At 40.7% G+C, this 23,374-nt stretch overlaps 1 protein-coding gene across 50 annotated transcripts in view; it reads right to left on the bottom strand.

Moving 5' to 3' along the window:
* Nucleotides 1–674: 674 nt before the first annotated feature.
* Nucleotides 675–23,374, bottom strand: part of RIMS1 (regulating synaptic membrane exocytosis 1) — a 350,364-nt gene continuing 327,664 nt past the window's right edge. For 24 of the 50 annotated variants that reach the window (XM_054820929.1, XM_054820930.1, XM_054820936.1 and 21 more), the window contains 5 exons: nt 13,890–14,031; nt 8,426–8,538; nt 5,573–5,674; nt 4,347–4,486; nt 676–3,985 (listed from right to left, as the gene is read on the bottom strand). In XM_054820929.1, the coding sequence (XP_054676904.1) occupies nt 3,767–3,985; nt 4,347–4,486; nt 5,573–5,674; nt 8,426–8,538; nt 13,890–14,031 (716 nt within the window). In that variant the 3' untranslated portion in view covers nt 676–3,766. Of the gene's footprint in view, nt 3,986–4,346; nt 4,487–5,572; nt 5,675–8,425; nt 8,539–13,889; nt 14,032–22,110; nt 22,264–23,374 lie in introns of those variants that run through there. The other 26 variants (XM_054820957.1, XM_054820938.1, XM_054820960.1 and 23 more) reach the window with 6 other exon arrangements.

Here is a 23,374-nt window from a genome sequence, read left to right as displayed (position 1 = left end):
ACGGGGTGAGCATTTGGGGCTTGAAAGAAAATGCCACATTGCTGTCTGCCATGACTTTCTTCAATTAAGGCAAAAGAAGAGTATGAAGCCCATAATTGTTTTTCCTGGAGTTAAATGGGCCGTGGACAGTAGAGTAGTGACTACGTGGGAGCAGCAAATGGCCACAGGTAGAACAGCTGACTTCACAGAGGACAAGTCACAGGCTCGAAGTAAAATCTTGGAGTACGAAAAACAGCCACTGAAGATCCACTCTGGATTTTTCCTGTATGTGGAGCATATCATACCTGGGCTGCACTCGACTTTTGGGACTGTCATTTGTTAGTGAAAACAGGCAACAAAAGTGCACATATCATTTCTCCGGGAATTACGAAGGAATGAGATCATGAAGCTCTGGTTTGTCCTACCCACTCACAACAGTTCTGACGTCTCTCTAGCACAAAGGTCAAGGCCAAAAGCTTTTTCTCCGCCCACAAAGAGGGACACTAAATTTGCATTTCAAGACAAAATCTAGAACATTTACTCATCACAAGGAAAATAACTGTCTGATTATATGACAGGGATTACGAGTTCAGTATCTTTGCTCTTCCCCTGTGTGTGACATATAAGGCAGTACTGCATTCTCAAGGGAAAACCAGGAGGGAACTAAAGCTGATTTATCTATGTCTTATAATCCCAACACTCAGCAATGAGGTTTTAAAAGGCAACAGTCCCTGGGAAAGGAGACCAACACGCAACTTATCTGTCCTAGCACAGTCTACTGCTTCTTTCCTGAATTCTTTGCATATGTGATCCCCGTTCATCAGAAACACCATAAATTATATGGTTCAGCATGTTCTTTTGCTGCCATATTTTCTGTGCGCTAGGAGGAGATCAGAAATGCTAAACTTTACTTATTGCTCAGTATCAGAAAGGAAAAGATATCCTAGTATTGGACACAATATTCAAAGCCATGCGATTCATGAAATTGAGGGCTTTTTGCAACAGCGTGACAAATTCTATATTTAAGCAGATCACTCCCACCACACAGAAGGAGAAATATAACATGCCTTTTGTTCAGAGATTTACCATGTTTAATTATTCATTTTTTCAGTAGCTTAACCATGTATTCAGATAAATAAAGTAATAAACAAAAGTGTTCAAAGTGAGGCAATATTGTATTTATGTTATTTTTAAATTGTGATCTGTGGGACATGGAAAACTAAAAATCAAACAAAAGTACATAAACTTTGCTTCTCTAATAAATTTTAAAGCCAAATTCTGCTCTCAGGTAAATTTCTAGAATGCATTTTCTGTAAGGGCATTGCAATACGAGGGCATATTTCTGGGTTTAAGGAGTGCAAAAGATTGGGAGTTGTTCTCACGCCTTACAGGCTCAGCGCACACCAAACGGAGAGCTGGTGTCTGGCTCCAACGCGCATCGCCCTGCTGACCTACTGCAAGCAGATGCAGCATCACTTGGTTCCGATAAGCCGATTTGATTTCACCAGATTGTAATTTGGCTACATTTGGGTTTTGACTTCAATTTGCCTGCTTCTACGAATGAGAGCACAATTTGGCTCCTTTCCCGGGGAAAAGGAAGCTGACCAAACACGACTTTCACCAGGCCTCAGTTTTTGGCCCCAGATTTCAACATACACTATTACAGCGATCAAAAGAACCATAGAAATTACTTATCATTTTACTGTTCCTTAACACATTTCACACAGTCCTGCAGCGAGCAGAATCACAGATGAACCTCAGAACATACAGAGAGCACAACTACTACACTGGACATGAAAAGGAAATTTTATTAAACATGTTTACATAACATGAGTTGGAAGTTCATTTAAAAGCACAGGGGAGTGTTAAGACAAGTGGTCAAAATAGAAAGATACTATCGAATTATAACTAGTTGGTTTTTGGCCACTAAGACAGAACAGGATCTAGTAGTAGTGCACCAATGCTTGAGTTCTTCCTGCTCAGCAGGTCGAGCAGTAACCAATCTGCGCCCTACGGAAAGATGGGCAGAGTAATTCCCACGTGTTGAGTAATAATAAATAGTTCACTTGGTGCAGGCAGTATGTCTATGAGTTAAAACCTAGTGTGTACACAGTTTCTACATGTGTTACAGCCCCACTGTAGGAATCTACACCAAAATAGTTATTAGAAGGAATTTGGTCCGTACTACATCACGTTTTCCATAGGGTAAAAAATAAAGTCCATCTATAGACATTTAGCACCAGACTCACAGACCTAGCCTGGCTAAAACCTGCAAAATGTCTATAAGAAAAATGGATGGCTTAGATTTCTTGGTTACTTCAGTATAGTAATTACGAGCAAACTGTACAAGTACATGCAACATACAAGCTGGCCTATGTGGAACTAACATACATTATTAAATAACCTTTTTCATCTCTTTTTACAAAACGTGCATGCAGCTTTGAACAGTTCCAAGTCATGCTGCTCTATTTTGTGTGATCACAAAATCGAATGGCCTGTAAAAGGAGGGGAAACATATCGATGCACCTGCAGGAATCTGCAGTTGTTCGCACATTTACAGAATATCACAAGGGATTTCAAGGCCAAGAAGAACTCAAATGAATAAAAAGCAAATTGAAATTTGACTTTTTTTTTCTCCAAAAAGTAAGATATCTTGCGTTAAAAAATCAAGCCTTGTGCTTGCATCAATCTCAAAGAAATGTAAACTAAAATTTGATAAAAACATTAGTAAGTGCAGAATATTTCAACTGGAATTTCCAGTGAAACACTGAACAACTCACACCATGCTCTATCCAGGGCAGACAGGTGCGTCTGAAGTGACACACATCAGAAAAGCCTGGGTACAGCTGAAAGTGTCATATGCTTAATCCATTCCTGGTCAACATTTTGGGAAGTCAAATATACATTTATACACAGAAACGTAAATATTTCCTCTCCATTTCTAGGAGGAAAAAATGCATTACCAGTAACATATTCAATGTCAAAATTAAGACTAAAGCTGCTTTATACCAGTCCCCAGCAGTAGTTGCAGAATTCTTCAAAATTCTTCCATGCAAAACATCATAAACATAAAAGTTATTCTATATAATGCAAACATATCTGCTTTTTACAAAGAAAAAAGTGGCACTGTGATGAGTATTTATTTTTAAGAATATAACTTAGATTGGTCATTTGTTCTGGGTTCCCACAGGAGAGACTTGGAAGTACCAGAACTGAGAAACGATTTGAACTCGCTGGAATCGTAACTGTGGCTGTTGAACACTTTAACGATGCTCACAGAGATATGTTTCAGCCCTTTTTTGTTTGGTTTCGAAAAAGAAAGGAAGGGTCTCTGTTGGCGTTGTGAGGACTTCTACAAAACTAGCAGAATCACATGGCAAAAAAATAGTGGAAGTGACAAGTACAGAAAAACTGCTGAAACACCAGGAAGGTAACACTGCTTGAGGGCTCTGTCAAAATGTGAGAAATACAACATTGTTAACAGAGTGAGAGCTTCCAGTTTGGCTCATCTTTGACTTAGGTCGAATCTAAAGGTCCCTCTTTTTTTTTTTTTTTTTTTAAATCATTATAAGCATCAGTGATAGCCGCTAATAGATTGGCCGTACGTGATATACCTTTGTTCTGTCAGTTTAAGCCATCTCTCAACAAACAACTCAGACATATTTTTGGATAACTACTACAAGCAAAAACAGAAGTGATTGTCTCTCTCCAACAGTGCTTTTTGATCATGTGATATCTGGTTCCAATTGTTATCCGGGGTGATGTTGTTATTAGACAGCACCTGCTACTATGATCTAATGCAGGGAGGCCCGGTTGAACTTTCCAGAGATGACTGGGAAGCCCTGCGTGTCAGGGGAGTCAAGGTTGGATCCACTAGCGATGAAGGTGGAAATAATTTATACCAGCCTATTACCACACTGGACAGATCCAGTTCCTCCAGAAGGATCTGGGCAACTCCCATGAAGCATTTGTGGTCCATTCGGCCATAGTCTCCCCAGACTATTACCTGGAAGAACATAAAACACAGGTTCAGCATTGTCCTCAAACCCATGCTCACGTGTTCACTCCTGCTGTGTTTCGTTATGTGTAGCGTAAGGAAAATGTTATTCTTAAGGGTGAATGATTGCTCCCTCTTGTGGGAAAACCTAATGGGAGAACAGGAGCGAGAGTCAACAAAAGAGAAATGTTTAATACAGCCAGACATTTTGCAGGTCTGAAACCACAAGCCGCAAGGACGTGTTTGCTGGTATTTATAAAATTAAATGCTTAGTGAGTTGGAATGGGTTTACGCATATTGCTTAAACTTAAGTAAACATGCAAGTGCTTCTCCAAATGATAGCCTAAAATGGGATTACGAAGCAACTGACCTGAAGGACTTTACCCTGTGGACTTTCATCAAAAACCAGTGTCTGTTGGTACAAAGGATCAAGGGTCTTCCGTGCAATTCTTGTCTTCTTCTTAGCTATACATGCTCCATTTTCCAATAAATACACTTTGACGTACGGAGCTGCAAACAGAACATCATGAATTTTATGGCTGGACTTAAAAACTTCTAAATTGCACATCTGAGCTGGAGGACAAATGCCTTAAAAGGAAGCCGAGTGGAAAGAAAATAACGCATGTTATCTTCACTGCATAATCTTAATACAATTGTATTAATAAAATAAATGAAACAGCCCATAAGAAATCAATTTGATTTTTATAAACTTTGAATGCAATGATCTAAGATGTTACTAACAACAATGACGTTTCATGCCTGTCATTTTAAAAACACTTTCTTTTGCCAGGAATTAACTGTCACTGATAGCTACTCTGGAGTCTCTATGTATGTTTAGGGGTCAGAGATATTTCAAAACAAAAGACTTTGATGTTCCATTGAAAGGAATATTTAAAACTAAGTCACTCAGATAACACAGATGTTAATTGCCCTTTCATCTTCAGCTCCTAAGAAGGTCGTAAAGTAACATTTTGGCAAAATGTTATCTAAAACAGCTGTTCCAGTTGTTACAGTAAGCAGTGGTTGTGGTAGAGGTTACAAATCTCCTCTAATAAAGATTTCTATAAATAACTAGAACTTCAAAAAATGTCCTTATAAAATGATACAATATTAAATCTCATTCATTATACAAATTACGGACACTGGCACTAGCGTAACCTGCTGTCTTCTTGAAGCACTGTGGTGGACAGAAGATCCTGGCATGTGAGTCTGTTAAGCTGTTTGTTCAAAGCACTTTCATCTGTTCTCCATCTCTTGCTTTGAGGTGGAACAAACACAAAGGACTTCATCTACACCGACAAAGCCCCTCTACGATACATGACTCGCCCAAGATATGCAGAAATATTCCTGCAAATGTTCCTTCCAGAACGGATGTTGAGTTGCTAAAAATCATTCCTTGAAAGGTGGTATGCAACTGGCCGATGGTAAGAAGTGGACAGTGGTAGCAAGGATATATCCACGCACACATTCCTTGTTGAAAAGCAGATCAAACAAATGCAAATGTAGTGACAGCTAACGAGGAACTCAAAAGTCTCTGATCCCCAGTTCATCGGCATATTTCATATTCTTGTTTTCTGCTCATATTTTTTCCCTTACCTGGGGTAGATTTGGAGCCAGGTTTTTGTGTGAGGCCACGGGCTCTAATGACTTCTACTTCTAACTGGCCCTTTTTATCCACCATTCCAATCTGGATGTCACCTGAGGGGGAGAAGAAAGAAGCCCACATTTTAGAGAAGCAGTACAGACCGGATAAGATAGGGTATAAGAGTGAGAAACAGAAAGACTACTTTGGTACTAGTCTGCTGCGTTAGTGTGCTTGTCACCTCTCCTCCTGATCCACTTAATTTCTCCAATTAAACCAGGACTAAAAGATACATACTTGGGAGCACGGTGCCCTCACTTGGTGTATGGTTTATACCAGAGCTCAGTATTTCTGATCCATGTAGACAGGCAAATTTACAGCAACACTATGGTATAACCACCACACCTTTATTTTTGTGCTGGTGAATTATCTAGAGCCTTCCTACCTAGGACTGTTGCCCCAGTGTGCCAGTCACTGACATGTGCTGCCCAGGCAGTGATCTCATACTAAAACCCAAACTCATGTTCAGAAATCCCCTCGGCTGAATGTTTTTGCCTCCAAGCTGAGACGCAAGAGCTGGCAGTGTGAAGGCTCCTTGTCTGATGTAGCAGGAAGGAGAACTGCTGGTAGAGGCTAACGTTGAAACCTTCTTCTGTAACTACAATTGTCTGACTGGATCCTCAGCGTAAGGTAGAGACACCAACCGGACGAGACACACAGTCATAGCGCATCTTCAGAGAATGATGCCCTGTCCCACAGGAGCTCAAAAGAGATCTTTCTCTCTGCAAGTCTCCAACAACTACAGGGGTGACAATTTTCCTGTTTTTATCAATATTCCACACCCATTTTTGGTGTAAATAAAATGATACAACTTGTTAAAATAAGGAGCTGCTTTTGCTACTAAATAGTTAAACTTGTTTCCCTGCCTGACTTCTGACAGATGACACTTCCTGCAGGAAACAGAAACTGCTTAGTCCAAGACCAAGCACTGTTCTGATCTAGATCAATAAAATGCAAGGGAACTCAACTATGGGCTCATGCTCGAAGCATTAGATCTCGGTGGTTCCATATATCATGGAATCAGCTGGGTAGAAATCTAACAGGCCACTTAGAATAACAAATGCACAGTATGACATGGGCAGCTATGTGACATGTGCAATTAAATGAACTATACGTATATCCATGAAACACTTGAGTACGGATATATTTGACATGTAAACTCTGATTGTCTAAAAAGCACACCCAAAAATAGACAGTCCTGAACTATAGAAATTGGGGTCTAGATTTAGAAAGACAGCATTTTCACCTGCTTGTCTAACAGTGTATTAAAGCAGTGTTTCTACCTTGGTACTTGAGGTGTGACAGAGCAGCACGGAAGATTTTTTATCAATCAAACTTTGCTTGAATAAACACAGTTCTGTGTTGCGCTACAAATAGTTCACAGGAAAATTCCAACACGGGATTTTAAGAGCACATCTCTGTATCACATATCCAAAATAAAACATGCGACAGGGAACCAGAAGGGGGAGCGGTAATACAAACATTTTCAAATGGTTGCTACTGAAAGGGTGCAACATCGAAGGTCTTCTGAAAATTGTTAAAAAGTACGACTGAGTGCTTTTTTGGGGGGCCAAAACCTGAACCTTTAGTAAATAAAGAAGCTCTAAGAAGTAAAAATAAACATATTATGCAAGTAATATGCAGAAAAATATTTAGGTAGAAAACAAGATTAAAGAGACAGAAGAAATCTAGACCCTTATATTCCTACCAATAGAGCCTCTTAGATTTTTATTGGCCAAATGATCTCAGAAATATCTTCTCTTTCAAAATAAAAAAAAACAAACCATGTATTTAATAAGTTTGGTGCTTATCAATGCACTAGAAAAGTAGCAGCTATTTGGACTTACACAGCAACCCTCACCTCAGGGGATACTTAGGGGGGTAGCATTCTCAAGAAAGTTTCTGTCTCCTCCTGCTCATGAGTCGGGAGGGGAACACTCTCTTCTGCAATTTTTCTTTCTGTTTCTCTCTCCTTTTTCAGAAGTGGCTCAGTGGCCCTTCCTGAAGCTGATTCTCCCAAGACAGCTGTACTGAAGCATATATAATTTCTGTACTGAAGCCAGTTATAATTTCCAGCAGAAGAAGTATGGTTAGAGTAGTGGATCTAGGACTCCTCACTTAGCATCCTAAAGCATGCCTAAGAATTTCTCATACATAAGCAAAAAAAAAAAAAAAAAAAGAAATCAAACCTTTCCAAAGATACTTACACAGCACTGTGCTGTTGCACACCTTATATATTGATACTCATAACCAAGATACAGCTAAGGCTACTAAAGGGAAACCCACACTGGTTTGGAATACAGACAAGATCTCTGATAGCCCCAGGCAGCTGCTGTAGAAAAGGATTTTGCCTCTTTCATGACAAACATTGGCTTTATCAGCAATTGATTACTGGGCACTGCAATGTGGGCAGAGGTTTCAGATTCTAGGACTGGATGAACTGAGCTTGGACAAGTGCAGAGTTATGTCAGAAACTAACTGTCACATCCAATATAATCTGTGGAGAGTAAACATAAACTCTGAGAATTTGCAGTGAGCTACAACTGGAGAAGCCACAATAATTTGGAGTGGGAAGAAAAGTGCAACTTCCAATTGCAAATGAGATTAGCAGGCACCTCACATATGGAGCAAATACTCTTTCTCACCCCATTTTGCATGCTAGCGTGCTAGGAATACCAGGGACTGTGTATAGGATCTTCATGTTTACAGTGAAGGAAGCCACTCTGTAAAAGGTGCTGTAGACTGGCAGTGTGCGTTAGTTAACTGGCTTATTATTCATTTAACAGAGGAGAACATGCTATTCTTACCCATGGCAGGAGTCGCTAGGGTTTGTCGGCCTACTAACTGTGCAGGTCCAAGTCCATCGAGGAAATCACTAAACTGACTGTCAGCTCCCAGCCGTACTCCGGGAAATATTAAGCTGAAGCAAAAGAAAAGCTGGTTAAGCGTAAGAACAGGATTAATTTCTATTGTCCTACAGTATTTACCTCAAAAGCACTACTGATACAAAGCAAGTAGCTCAGGGTGTGCAAGAACAAATTGTTCTGCGGCATCAGGAATGAGCTGTCTCCTGTGGACCTCAAAGAAGTGTAGTGAAATTCTGCACATGGACCCAAAGTAGTCCATAAAACAGTTCTTGCTAAGGACTTCTCCAGGAACAGCAAAGAGCCTGACAGGTGAATAAACTGTGAGTGACCTTGTATGAAAAAACATAAAAAGCCTCATGAAATGTAATAGCCTATTATTCTTCATTCTCAAATGCTTGACTTACCTTGTAATACTGTTTTATATTTATACATACATCCAAACCCTATCTGCATCAGTTAGAACAAACAGAGAAAACAGATGTATAAACTACATCTAATTTCTGCAGCTGTTTAATGAAGCAGTAAACTGGCAGGTAGCACTAGTGTTTATTTGAGCTAAAGCTAATGCCCCTGCCTAGCCAAAATATTCTGGTAGCCACATCTGGATCTACAGTTGGTACCCACCCCCTTTTCAGGACACAAACTGAACTGTAATACATTGACACAGAATGTATGTGCTTTTTTAACCTGCTTTCTTGTATTCCAAAATCCCAACTTTCTTTTTAATAGATATACAGTCTCCGAACAGTAACAAAACAAACAAATCTAGTGTGAAAAGCTTTGATTTCCACACATCAGGCTTATGTCCTCATCATTCAATTCACACTGAAAACTCTTTGCAAACCCCAGTTAGTTTGCTAGAAAAAGCCCAATTCTCTCTTCAAGACTAACTGCTCTTACTATGCCTGCATAAACATACAGACTGCCTGTAACTAAAGCTGGCCAGAAAATATCAGCATGGCGCTTTTCATTAGAAAACTCTGATTTACCAAAGGCAAACTTTTCACAGAAATTTAGTTTTAAGAAATCTCTTTTTTTAATAAGGTTTCTTTAGTGGAGGAGGAAAAGAACCTCAAGGTCTCCAGTTCAACCATTAGCCCACCAGTTATAGCATTCACCTAACCTCGAGACGCAGCTTCAAGCCCACCCTTCCTGATGAGACACACAATCTGCTTCTCTCCTCAGTGGCACTACCCGTTCACTCTTGTCCCTGCTATGAAATGTTTCTTGCTCATTTCTTTGGCCTTTTTCCCCAAAACCTGTTACATTTTGCTACAGAATGACTAGCAACATTGAAAATGTTCACTTGAGAGCATTCTCACTTTTCAGACATCTCTAGCTGTACAGGTAATAATAAAGGCTGTGAAGTGCACATTCACCTTATTGTGTATTAATTCTAATTCATTAAACTCCAGTTATGGGTCAAGCAGAAGAACATAATGTGGTATCTGGGGTACCTGCTGTAGGAATCTGCATTCTCAGCATCTGATTGGTCTTATAAAATGCAGAATGAGGCATGAGACTGCCAATAAACTATGTAATCCTGGAAGTAAAGTCAGTATCATAATGTACGCACACACGAGGAAGGACAAGTAGCCCCTGCAAACTTAACATAAGCATTTCCTAATTGTCATCATTACCTTCCTACATTAATGTCGAGTGAACTGCAGGCAAAATACTGCTCAAGCAACCAAAGTCAACCTCTTGCTAATTTTGTTGGGAATCTCACAGGAGACAGCAAAAACCTAGCAAACAGCTTCGCTATTCAAGCGTGGGGGAAGTCTGATACAAAGTGCTACCAAAACCTGATTCATGCTCATGCTAGAAATACCATCTCAAGTTAAAGGTGTCACTTCTAATGTTCGAAAAACGCCCAGAAGAAGGAGGTAGAGAGGGACAGGATTTTAGGATCAGCTGGCACAGCGCATGTACCCCCGATTATGTGATGCAGTTTTGCAGCTTGCCCTCCACCTTGCAGTCGTGTCCAACTCATGTTCTAGATATAAGCCAGTGAGGCATGTGGGGGAAGTGATTAAACAGTAGAAAATTGATTTATTGGTCATCTTTCTTACAAGAATCCCTGCATTTAACATTCTTCATTCGCTGTGATCTAACCCCAGAGCTGCTGTGAACTAACATTATTCTATCAAACTCAAGCAAGTTTGCAGAGCATCTGAGGATTTGATCTGTAGCTAAATCACTAGAATCATAGAAAAACAGAAGACTTCAGAGAAGTTTTCTAACCCACAAAGTACAGCACCATCTGGTATCCCTTTTACCTATGGCATTGTGTCCTGTTTAAAGAATATTTCTCTTCCTTCATTGCAGCAAGATGCCCATGCAAACCAAATGAAGTTCAACAAGGCCCATTGCAAGGTCCTGCACATAGGTCAAGACAATCTCAAGCACAACTATAGGCAGGGCGGAGAATGGATTGAAAGCAGCCCCGAGGAGAAGGACTTGGGGGTATTCATGGACAAGAAGCTCAACATGAGCTGGCAGTGTGCACTTGTAGCCCAGAAAGCCAACCGTGTCCTGGGCTGCATCAAAAGAGGTGTGACCAGCAGGTCGAGGGAGGTGATCCTGCCCCTCTACTCTGCTCTTGTGAGACCCCACCTGGAGTACTGCGTCCAGCTCTGGGGGCCCCAGTACAGGAGAGACATGGAGCTGTTGGAGCAAGTCCAGAGGAGGGCCACAAAGCTGATCAGAGGGCTGGAGCACCTCTCCTGTGAAGACAGGTTGAGAGACTTGGGGTTGTTTAGCTTGGAGAAGAGAAGGCTGCAGGGAGACCTACTTGTGGCCTTCCAGTACCTAAAGGAGGCCTACAGGAAAGATGGTGAGGGACTGTTTACAAGGGCTTGTAGTGATAGGACAAGGGGTAATGGGTTTAAACTAAAAGAGGGTCAATTTAGATTAGATAGTAGGAAGAAATTCTTAACTATGAGGGTGCAGTGACACTGGAACAGGTTGCCCAGAGAAGTTGTGGATGCCCCATCCCTGGTAGTGTTCAAGGCGAGGTTGGATGAGGCTTTGGGCAGCCTGGTCTAGTGGAGGGTGTCCCTGCCCATGGCAGGGAGGCTGGAACTAGATGATCTCTAAGGTCCCTTCCAACCCAAACCATTCTATGATTCTATGATTCTATGATTTAACTGTTTCACCTGAGTATTGTTACCTGCCTCCTTTGGCCCATTCTCCTGGGCTTCCTTTCAGAGTCTCTGTTAGATATTGATGGTGTTCTCACTTCACTGACCTCATTGTTTCTTTAGTCTTGCCAGGGATTGGAATAGGGATGTGGAGATCTGGGTCAGTGTTTAAGGCTAAGGTCAAGTGTGAAGTGGGTTTGGAGTCAGGAAATGAAGTTGAGGTATACTGAGGATCACAAATCAACCAGAAGAGCTGGTTATTCTATCAAACCAAAAGTCTGGGACAGCAACATAGTGAAAAGTTAGGGAGCTGGTGCCAAAAGCGTGGATCAGAAAAGCAGGACAAATGCAGTCAGATGTGAAGAAATCTATTGTATGAGAGAGCTGAGAGAGGTAAGGAGACTTGTCAGAGGCAGAGCTGGTGCTGGGGCAGCAAGAGATGGGGAGCAGGCACAGGAGCTAAGGAGGCAGAAACAAGACATAAGACGCAGATAGCGTGACTACCAGTTTATGATAGCTTACTTTGCCTTGAAGACTGACCTACTTCTAAAGGATAATTTTCAAACTAAGTCCCACTATACACACCCAGCCTGGTATACATCCCAATAAGAAGCAAGCACCCTGTTTACCTCCCAGGCTTACTCTCTTCACTGCTTTGCTCAGAAGCTGGTTCTCAAGTCAACAATTTAAGCCTCTACCTGCAGTTTCTCTCCTCCAGATGCCTGCTGTGACCTCCCGATCCAGAACCTGGCTGCCCCAGCCTTGCCAAATCTGTTTACACACTCTGAAGGTGGAGCAAAAGATTAGGCTGTTCCCCTGAAAAGGTCCTCACTGTCAGTGCTGGGCTCCCACCTCTCCTGTATTGCTAACCAGGAAAACAGGCTCCCCCAGCTCCTCCTTAGCAGGGTCCAGTTTATTAGGCCCTTTGTCACCATGGTGAGTGACTGGTCCCTTACTGGCTGACCCTCCAGCCTAGAGAGAGGATGGAGGATGGCAGGATGAAGTGCTGAAGGGTAAAGGTAATGCCCTATCATAGGATCACACTGGAAAAAGTACTGGGGTGTTTTACTTTTGTCCCTTGCTCTTAACTACTTGCTTAACTACTTTGGAGTTATTCATGATGAAGCCTTTTTTCTTACATGACTCCTGCAATTTTTAGTGTAATCATAGAATCATAAAATGGTTTGGGTTGGAAGGGACCTTAGAGATCATCTAGTTCCAGCCCCCCTGCCATGGGCAGGGACACCCTCCACTAGACCACGTTGCCCAAAGCCCCATCCAACCTGGCCTTGAATGCCTCCAGGGATGGGGCATCCACAACTTCTCTGGGCAACCTGTTCTAGTGTCTCACCATCCTCACTGTAAAAAAATGAGAGTGGTGGGATCATCTGTTCATGGAGAAATTCTACCTTTACACAGCTCCTTGACATCACCATGGCTACCCCGGTTCTTCATGCCTCATATAATGTACATTAGCAATTGTGGTAACACGGTAACCATATAAAAAGGTGAAGCCATAGAAGTCCCAATCTCTCATTTTTTTCTGGTCTATAAGATGGATTTGCCTACCCCCAGTTTCCACTTTTGTGGGGAGGCATCTTCTAAGAATTCCCTAGTGACCACTGCGCCCTGGCACACGAGGTCAAGTCCCACTGAGAGCTGTGAGGGGGCTGGAGTATTCACGCACACTTTTGTGTCAAATCAGCCTTTGTTTTCCTTTCCAACCTATTGAGTCATTGAGCAGTGAATGAAAACAGCTGCCGCATTCCCCACAGTTGTCTGCCGGATTTCAGCTGATGGGGAAGCTGCACTGTGGGTTTACAATTCTCAATAAGATACTTGGACCAACTCCAAACTAAACTTTCTTTGTATACAGTATTACCAAACTGAGTTTCATATCACAAGGATTTACATACAACATCTGAAGTTGAACTCTGAGTTAATCCAAACATAAAGAAAAAGTACACCTATGTTTTGTTTTGAATAATGTGCTCTGAATTCAGTTGTCTTCTGATGATCAAAATGCCTCACTGGATGACATGGAAAATGTGAATCCCTAGGAGGTCCTCTCTCAATTTCAATTTTCAAGAAATTTGTGTTATGTGCCTAAAATTGTTCAGTTTTGCAAACATTTCAAGAAGAAGAATCCGTACACAGAGCCATCCCCTTCAGCCAGAGCTGGAACCTCTGTTCACATCCCAAGTTTTCTTACAAAGACAAGAAACTTCTCCTATATTACTGATTTTTTTAATGCCACTTACTTGCCCTCGGAGCTATAACTATTTATGCTGCCGTCAGTGGATTCCCGGCTTGGCTGTCGAACCATACGACTTCTCATCTCTGCTGCCATTCCTGTCTCTGTGCTTCTCTGTATCGTGCTCTTCAGCTTCTTGTTGCCAGCCTCTGAAAACAGAGAAAAAGAAGCAATAGTTAGAACGACAACTTAGGGCAAAGCCTTTCCTTGTACTTTCCCCGCAACAACAGTGATCTGACTCGACCATTACTATTTAGTAATGGAAGAAGACTATTCCGATCAAAGAAGGAATCTCTCTTCTTCAGCTGCAAACTGGCGGCGGCTTCTCTTTAAAAGGGCTGCAGCCTGAAGATCCTTGTTAAGGCAAAGTGTTAGAAATTAGGTGTCTTATTAACAACCTTTACACAGTTGGAATGTGGACAGAGTGACTGTGATAGTGTCTGCTAACCATATACTTGGTAAGGTGTCTCTAGTCACCTTGTTTGTTAGATTGAGTGACTACAAAAGAAGTTACAGTTCTCTCAGAAAAAAAGAGGGAAAAAAACCCCTTCATGCATTCAACAGAAAAATGTTAAGTACTAAAATACTTAATATCAAACATATAATGTGTTTGGACCCAGAAAAATCTTATTTTTTACCACAGAAATTCTTTAAAGTAAAAATGAGCTTTACATAACTTCTGATCTCATCACTTCCTAAGTAGAATTAACTCTTTGGAGATTCCATGTGGAAGATGATGGACTTCCAGAGTCTAGGCTTGCAACTGAACACTAGAGAGTAATGTAAATCATGTGAAATTGTTTAAAGACTTCATCCATTTGGAAAAGCTTCCATCACACATTCTTTAAAATGCAATTTGAGTTCCACCTGGAAGGTTTCATGTTACCCTTGAGCAAGGAGAGCTTCCAGTTCTTTACAGGGGCTCAAGGTGCAACAGCCGATCTACAGTGAATTCTGCTGTCAAGTGGCAGAAATTACACTTCTAAATGATGATACTTGTTCTCAAAGACCTTTAACTGAAATACTTCCACCAAAGTCTCTGATGACGTAATAGTGCGTGTTGACTTCAAACTCAGTGTCCTGTTTGTTTTCATTTAGTTCAGCCTATCATTCAATGGGTAACATTACTTTCTCTCGGGAAGTAGTAGATGTGATGAAGTTTCACATCAGTGCATGCCAAAAACATTCTCCTGCATTCACCTCTTCATTTCAGTGCCCCTTCATTCGCTGCCTGCGAAGTCTCTGCTTCCTTTTTACAGCCTCCTCAGGGGAGCATCTGAAAAAATAAATGTTTCTTCCACCTCCACCTGCTGTGGAGACTGAATTGCTCTGAAAAAAAATTTTCACTTTCCTGTTTCACACGGACATCATTGAAGTTTGACGCTGACAGACCTTGATCTCTCCTTGCATGAAAGTTATGGCTTGGGTAGCCCTCGCACAGCCTGCCCATTGCTCAGGGTGATTAGACGTGCTGTGGAGAATAGCTGGCCCTTGCTCTTTGCATCTGCAGAGCTGGTGGAGGGCAGGGAGAAATCACACAGGAGAGCAGCTCCCCCTCCCCCTGAGTCATCACAGTAACCACTTTGGAGTTAGCAGACAGACAGCAAACATGGCCAAAGCGAAAAAGAAATAATTCGTATATTGGGCTAGGAAGACATAGCACCACAGCAAAAGGGGCTGTGGTTTTCCTCTTAAGCCTTCTGGACCTGGGGTTGTTTATCTATGGCCACCCAGGAACAGAGAAACAAATGCCTCCGAGTGGAAGAAACCAGCTACTTCCACAGATCCTTCACTCCCTTCTGAGGCCAACAACTCCAAGGTTTTGCTGTGGGCCACTGCAACTCATCCAAATTCCCGGTCCTTGGGCAGCTGAAAAAGCATTATTCAGTGCCGCTAAACGTGAGGTAGACTAGGCTAGATGAGGTACGCCAGGCAGACCAGGCTCCACTCTTAGACAGTGCAGGTGGCTGTGGAAGGTATTTGCTGGAACCTCAGTGGCTCTGTGCGTAGAAAATCCAATGCTGCATTTTGGACCTGACCTTTATCTTTAAAAATAGATGGCGTGTCCAGCATATCAACGCTGACCATCAAAAATGAATCAAAAGGCAGCCCAGGAAGTATCACCCACATGCAGAGCCCTACACCAAAGCAGGATTCTCACATTTTTAGTAGCTATGTATGTGCCACCCCTGTTGTTTTGTGCTTCTCTCTCTTGCTGGGACCTGTTTGAAAGGGCCTCTGTTTCCATCTGCTCCCACAAAGCGAGTGAGATGATGTGGTATACCTCCTGCCTTCTTTTCTGGAGCCAGCCAGATCAGGCAGCACGACTGAAAGGACATAATATGGTAGAGGCTGAAATGTGGGCAGCTGAATGGGGCTGCCTGTGAGTATTCACGGCTCAGGAAATGGGAGTGACAAGGCACTAAAGGCAGCCACAAGATCATCGTGACCTTGGCACAAATGGAGGAAAGAGGTGCTGCTCTGGACCACCTGGGCAACACGGTGGGTGCTGAAACTGAGGGATTACAGCCAGGCTGTTGGGAAAAAATTATGAAGAATATATTCGTAGAAATAATCACTGTAAAAAATATCCATTGACTCAATTACAAAAAATATATATTTTAGCTTTGAGCCACAGTAGAGATTGAAAATAGCAAGTGTTTTGTTTTGAAAGAGTAATTTTATATTACCATGGATAACATCCATGTTGCTGATTGAACACACGTCTTTGCTCCACAGATTTTAAATGCACAGACCAAGAAGTAGGAATCCTCGTGCATGGCCATAGGCAAGTCCACAACCTTGTCTCACTGGGCGGCAAATACCAGGCTATCTTTTTTCCGAATGCTTTTCGAGTCACTGCTCTCTGTCTGATTGTGCTGGATTCCACTTCTTTTTTTTCTCATCAACTTTTTTTTTCAGGTTGAAGATTAAAAAAAAATTGTTTTGCCTCCCCTTGTAAGTGCTACTAATAACCACAATGTTTCCTCGGAAAACTAGAGTCTTCCTGCATATTTCATTTTATAACCTTAGTCTTAATATTCTGCAGTACAATCAGAAATATAGCATAAAAGTAACCCAAGACAGAATGGTAAAATACATCAAGAATTTTATGGCATAAAGGGAATTGCTTTTGCCCGTGACAAAGAACTGAAACACAGTTGCACAGGTTTTGGAAGTTTTAACCTTGGTCAGTTATGCATATTGTATTTTTTTCGTCCACTTGTAACACAAAAAGTAATGGGAACAGTTTATCTTGTTGGTGTACGCCTGTATGGGAGGGAGGTGGTTAGCATGCAGCTGAGTTGGGAAGTGCTGCTATTTCTAAAGGCGCCCAGTAATGTGAAGTCACTCTGGGATACAGCTTCCAGTCCTGCCTTGACTGCACCATGAAATACAGGATCCCAACAACTACAAGTGTTTCTCTTGCTCTTGATAATGTTGGGTTTTGGTAAACTTTCATTTTCATTTGTATTAGTCTACCAGTTCTGCATATATCTTTGGAATGCTGCCTTTATACAAACAGTACAAGTTCATAAAATATTTAAGTTCAATATCTATGCTATGATATACTGAGAAGATTTTCTACTCTTGTCTGGATATCTATTGAAGAACGCTTGGTCCTGCTTCTGATTTTTATTAGTTTGCTATGTACAATTAAATTTTATAATATGTTACAGCTATTTGCCTGCACTGTGTAAATCACAGTATATTCATTGTGCAGACTGAAGATAAACTGTCTCTATACTGAATACCATTTAGGGGCAAAATTTATTCCAAAATGGTCTGTATGCTTCTGTCTGCTGTGTCGATTGTGTAAGGCTTTCTGCGTGCAGAAATGCAGATTGATGTGCATAAATTGCATCTAAACACATAGTTTAACAGGTACAAGCTAGAGAAAAACTATTACAGAGCAATTGTGATGGACGTTTTTGCAGATTTAATAACTGATGCAAAAGGATCATAAAGCAGCCATCTGCAGCTACAAAAGATACACAGCTTGTAAGCATTTTGCAATTCATCAACAGCCTTGCTGTAGCACCCCTGCTACGACACACTGATGAGTGTGTGCAATGTGCTATTTCAGTCTACCTATTATAAACATAGCCTATAGTGATTCCTTTTTGGTCCAACAAGAAACCAGCCCCTGATTTTGGTTTCCTCAGACAAAAGTGAATTAATGGATCCTGATCTAAGTAAGGATGAAGAGAAAAAGCAAGCTTCTCAGTGTATGCGCTTTCTTACATTTGCACAGAGTATCAGTGCAATTGATGTGTCCCCAATTTCTGTACTTCTTGATCACCTCCAAGTATAGCAGCCAGGAGCAAAAGACTATTGACAACAGAATTATATGAGCGAGGACAAAGGGTCAATGATAATATCTATAGAATTAAGGTGCCTACTAGAGACACCTCAAGGCTAGCTTTAGGTTGCTAAAGGCATCCAATTCAGAGAGGACAATACCATGACAAAGAGCCCAAAATGACCTGTATCCATGATGACCCGTGGCAAAGGTATGACTGCAGACAGCATCACCATTGGCCTGGCTTCCCTCCGGGCTCCATGTGGTGCCCAGAGACAGTACTACTACATTGTGCTCTTGTTTCAGTACGGTAAGTCTGAAATAACAGGAGGGGCTGTGCCATGGCCTGCGGGAGCAATGCTTTTATCCTGTGATGCCAAGGTGTGTATGACGTGCCACGGGACAAGGCTAGGGGACATACAGGAATATACAAGGACACAAGCTTGGCAACTTAGGCAGGAGGGCAGTGTTAGAGACCTCTCTAGGGCAGCAGACGACAACTCTGACACGGTCTTCTGCCTCAAGGAGAGGTGCCTTGAGTGAGCATTGCCCAGAATCATACCTGAGGGCAACTTGTTTGTTAGCACCACAAAAGAAAAAAAAAGCAAATTTACACATGTGCAGCACCTGGGTAAGTGGCACGGAAAATTTGTGACTGGTTCAAAAGAATGCTCCAGAGAACAAAGCATATGCCACTGCTAAACCCACTAATGACAGGGACGATAAGAAGGGTCCTAATACTCAACGTCATCACATGACTCAAGGGCGAATTATCCACGGTCTCAAGCATGCTCATGCATCCAAAGAAAGCCTAAAAGGACTGCAGCTCCAAGCCAGCTCTGACTGAAACCTGGCAGGACTGCGACCATATTGTTGGTTTGCACCCTGACTGTGCCAGACACCAACAAGATTATACCAGCTGGAATAGTAAGGGTCATCCTCAATCCAAATATCTGTAAAAAGAAAAGCCAAGGGGCACATTTCCTTCTGGTCTTTTCTGATGTGCTACTGATTTTACAGCCTCAAATTTGGCTGCTTGGAGACCTGCTGAGTGACAAGTTCTGCAGCATCCCACTCACTCTGCGTGTAGCACTTTTAAATAACAACAAAATATATTTACACATGAATTGACAAAGTGCCCCTTGGCTTATAGTCCTAAACCAGAGAAAGACAAGAATAAATAATTCAAACAGCATTTGTTCTTTTACATGTGTACATCTCTCAGATTAACTCAGCAGTAGATTGATCTCTAAAGATAGAAAGTGCATAGTGACTATGGACAGACGATAAATAGTAAAAAATATGTCATTTAAATACAAATGTTTCCCAGACTTTATATCCTGCAATACTCCACTGTATTTTCCATTCTGTGTATTCTGCTATACTCTCCTGAATATATAACGCTGTTTATAAAACGACATCTGAAATATTGCAGCAATGGTCTTTTAAATGTTTCCTCCAACTATCACACAATATATTCAAATAAAGGAGAATGCTGTTTATATTCTGTGGTGTTAGATCCTGAGGTTTAAAATCCAAATATAAAATATCATGTACTTATTCCCATTTCTGTTTATTAAAACAAATCCATAAAACCCATTTATATTATTATAAGTAACAAAACTTTCTAGAAAGAATATTCACCTTTTCAGCTGGGATAATTTACCAAGATGTATTTTTCTGCAGGAGTTTGGAAGGAACTTATAACTATATTTATAAATTCACACATTCAGCTAGCAAACCAAATTCATGCCCAATAAATATTTTCAGATACAAAACAGAAAGTGCAATTAGTCCATTAATATACACCGTATTTTTTTCTTACATATTTAGAGACAAAGGAACAAAAAGCACCAATCCTAACAAAAGGAGACTTCACTGAAATGCTGTTAACGGTTATATTAATGCTTTGATGGCATTTGCGCCAGTGTACTGCAGAATCTCAGCTTTTGACTCTGTTATTCATTGAAAAGCAAACTCGCAAACTCAGACTCTTAACAATTTGCATTTAGATTTCAAAGGAGAGTAACTTTACTTATCCCACAGCTTTTATTGACTTCTGCGAAGCCGAAGCAGTACTTTGAGAACAAATGACAAGAACTGCTTAAGGTCCGTGCTCAAAACAAAAGTAAACAAGAACTTGAAAATCAGGTCATTATTTACTGCCTGACAATGGCCTCAAAACTTTGACCAACTACTTTTACAAATCTTATCTCCTTAAGAAAAGATGGTCTTTGGCATACTTATTGAAGAAAAAAAAAGTAAAAAGAAGTATGTGGTTTTGTATGATTATCCTGACGCATGTGATTTTCCCCTATCAGGGAAGCGTCTAACCAGGACACAGGTATCTAAGGAAAAGCAAGGGTATCTGGTCAGAAGAAGTTCATTTATGTCTTCTGAAATTACTAGTAGTTTTTGTCCAAAGATTTTTACATTAATAGTTTTGTCCGCAAGCTTGCAATGAAGTGAAATGAGCCACTGTCTGTCAGCCAAAATGGGGCAATCAGTGATGATATATGGTAACGAGTTTTTACTGCTGGGATTGCACTAAACACTCTTTATAAACACACAGAAATAACAGCATCTTAATTACCTTGTTCACATATATGCAAAGAGCTATATAAAAGCAGAACATGCCAATGAAACTGATAATAGGTACACATGCCTAGTTCTTCAACTCTTAAAGCCTATTTCAGTGAAATTTAATTAGTAACACAACAAAGTCATGTCTCCAACAAATTATTTACTATATAAACAGTTTATAAAATTTCAAGCACTCATTTTCTCATATACACTTGGCTTTGTTAGACTGGAGGAGAAAGTGAGATGGAATGAAATAAGAAGCTCAGAAGAGCTGTTTGTACTTCAACAGTAACATTTTTACAGCAAAACACGGCGTTATATTACAACCTCATTTATTACCAGCCAGCCCTTAGAAGAGAACTGGCATATGGTATAGAGACATTTGTCCACTGAAAGGGTGCTGGGACGCAGCTGCCAGTTAATACAGGAGGGGAAAACCAAATTGTAATACAGAAGAAAGCAGAAGAGATTCTTCAGATAAACTAACTGAACATTTTATTTCTTTCTTCTTTTATTTTAAACACGTTTAAGTAACTGCATGAAGTCTTTTTTGGCTATAGGTAGCCATTACAATTTTCGTAAATTTGAGACTTTTTTAAATAAGAGTCTTCACAAATACAAATACTTCAGTATTTATTATTAAAAGCATAAAATGACAGTATGATTACTAAAAGAAAATGTTTTACAAGATGATATCGCCATGATATACGACAATTTGTAAGACATCAGTAATAAAAAAACCTTACTATTGCTGTTTGTCTTCAGAAAATTTCCTGAGAACTATGCGTTGTACATAATGGCAACCCAAAGTCTAATTGTTTTAATAATTTCTATAAAAACTGTAAATTGAAACACTATCAAAACCACTAGTGCCAAAGCATCCTGTAGGAAAAAGATGTTACCTGACTTTTTGTACAGTTGAAAAGTTTCTGAATAAGAACTCAGCCCTAATTTAACGGCACAGCATGTTAATCAGGAGACATTACAGCTTCAGAAACAGTCCTCTCCTTTTTCTCACAACAATTAGCATCTTGTTAATTGATCCGAATATTCTGTACCTTTTCTGTAGTTTCATTTGTTCAGACTTCAACTTCCAAGCCGTTCCAGTTTTATTTTACCACTACCAGCACCTCCCAGGTGGGTATTACAGTTTCCTTTAAAAATATGACTAACCTGCCTTTAGAGATCATTGCTAGCGTATCAGGCGAGGGGAGTATCGCGCTGACACAGGTTTTTCCTTAGTGACTAGCATTGCAAAGTTAGAACCCCAAACTAACGCACACTGTTAAATTACACTAATACATAGGCTCACAACAGTAACACACAGAAAATACAGGCTTACCTCCGGTTTAAGCAAAATTAAACATCAGCTATGATATAATCCTTAGCAAGCAGCCAGCACCTAAAGCAGCTTCACCTTTGTTTAAATATCTTGTGCTGTTTCTGGGTAGAATAAATCTCTGGGGTCCTGGCGTCGCCTCTCCCTCGTTCTCCTGTAACCACTTGGCACCGCAGCGCTGCGAGGAATGATCAAGTTGCTTCACTCACAAGTTCCTTTTACAACTGTGATTACATTATAGGGCCTTGCAGTGAAAAAAGTACCAAACTACCTGCCAGCTAGCACTTCATAATATATTGCCGAAAGGTTAAAAAATTCAGTCAGCAGTGTATTTTCTAGTGATGTGCAAGTAGAGAAGAGCACAAAATATTCTTGGCAACCTTGGTCGATGCATTTTTTTAACGCTGCTGTTCAGAACTGGATGAGGAGAATCAGATAAACCCAGAAACACATTTCTCTATCCTGATGATTTTGACTCATTCTGCATGAATTTTGGTGCAAAACCACCTGAAAGACGGCAAAGCTCAGAAAGCATCAAATTAGCATTAAATGCTAAATTACGGTTACACTACAGAAAAGTCTTACTGATGTTTCTGTCTTCTGTCCTTCTGTTAAGAAGGACTCGAACACTCCAGAGTGAAGTTCCACTGCCTCCTAAGTGCTCATGTGTACGTTGAGAACAGAACTTTGCTATTGAATTACTCCTTTCATCTTTAAGCTTCACTTTGAGGAAACAGACTTTGCCATATGGTTGTTTCCATGTCAAATTGTTCAATTTTTCTGATACTCCATTCCAAAAATGTACTATGCTTTCCTCTTGCAATTGGTTAAGAATCAAGTAATTTAACACACCTTTATCAGCTTGGCATTCAAGCATTGTAGGGACTGATGTGCTTGCTCTCACTCCCTTTTACAAAGGAAGGAGGTATCCAGTCTGAAGTCCATAGTGAATTAGGATATCAGGTTGATTAAAGATAGAAAGGAGAAAGGAAATGACCCTGCATTTGTCAAGCAAAAAGAAGAAAACTGTTTCAGAGAGAATTATAATGGGAAAAAAATGAAAAACATGCATGCAGTAAATTTCTCTCCAGCGGATCTTCAACTTATGGTGAAGTTCTGATTATTTAAAGTATCATAAAATGATTAACGAGAAAAATGCCACAAATGACATTATGCAATTAAGCTATCAAGCATATAACAGGACTTCTGATTGCAAATAGTGTATAGGTGACTAACGGATTCAAAATACTATGCGGTAGGGATGCAG

This window comes from Grus americana, chromosome 3 (assembly GCF_028858705.1).
Source record: "Grus americana isolate bGruAme1 chromosome 3, bGruAme1.mat, whole genome shotgun sequence".
Classification (NCBI taxonomy): domain Eukaryota; kingdom Metazoa; phylum Chordata; class Aves; order Gruiformes; family Gruidae; genus Grus; species Grus americana.
Note: the sequence above shows the minus strand (reverse complement) of the source record. Positions and strands in the feature narration are given on the sequence as shown.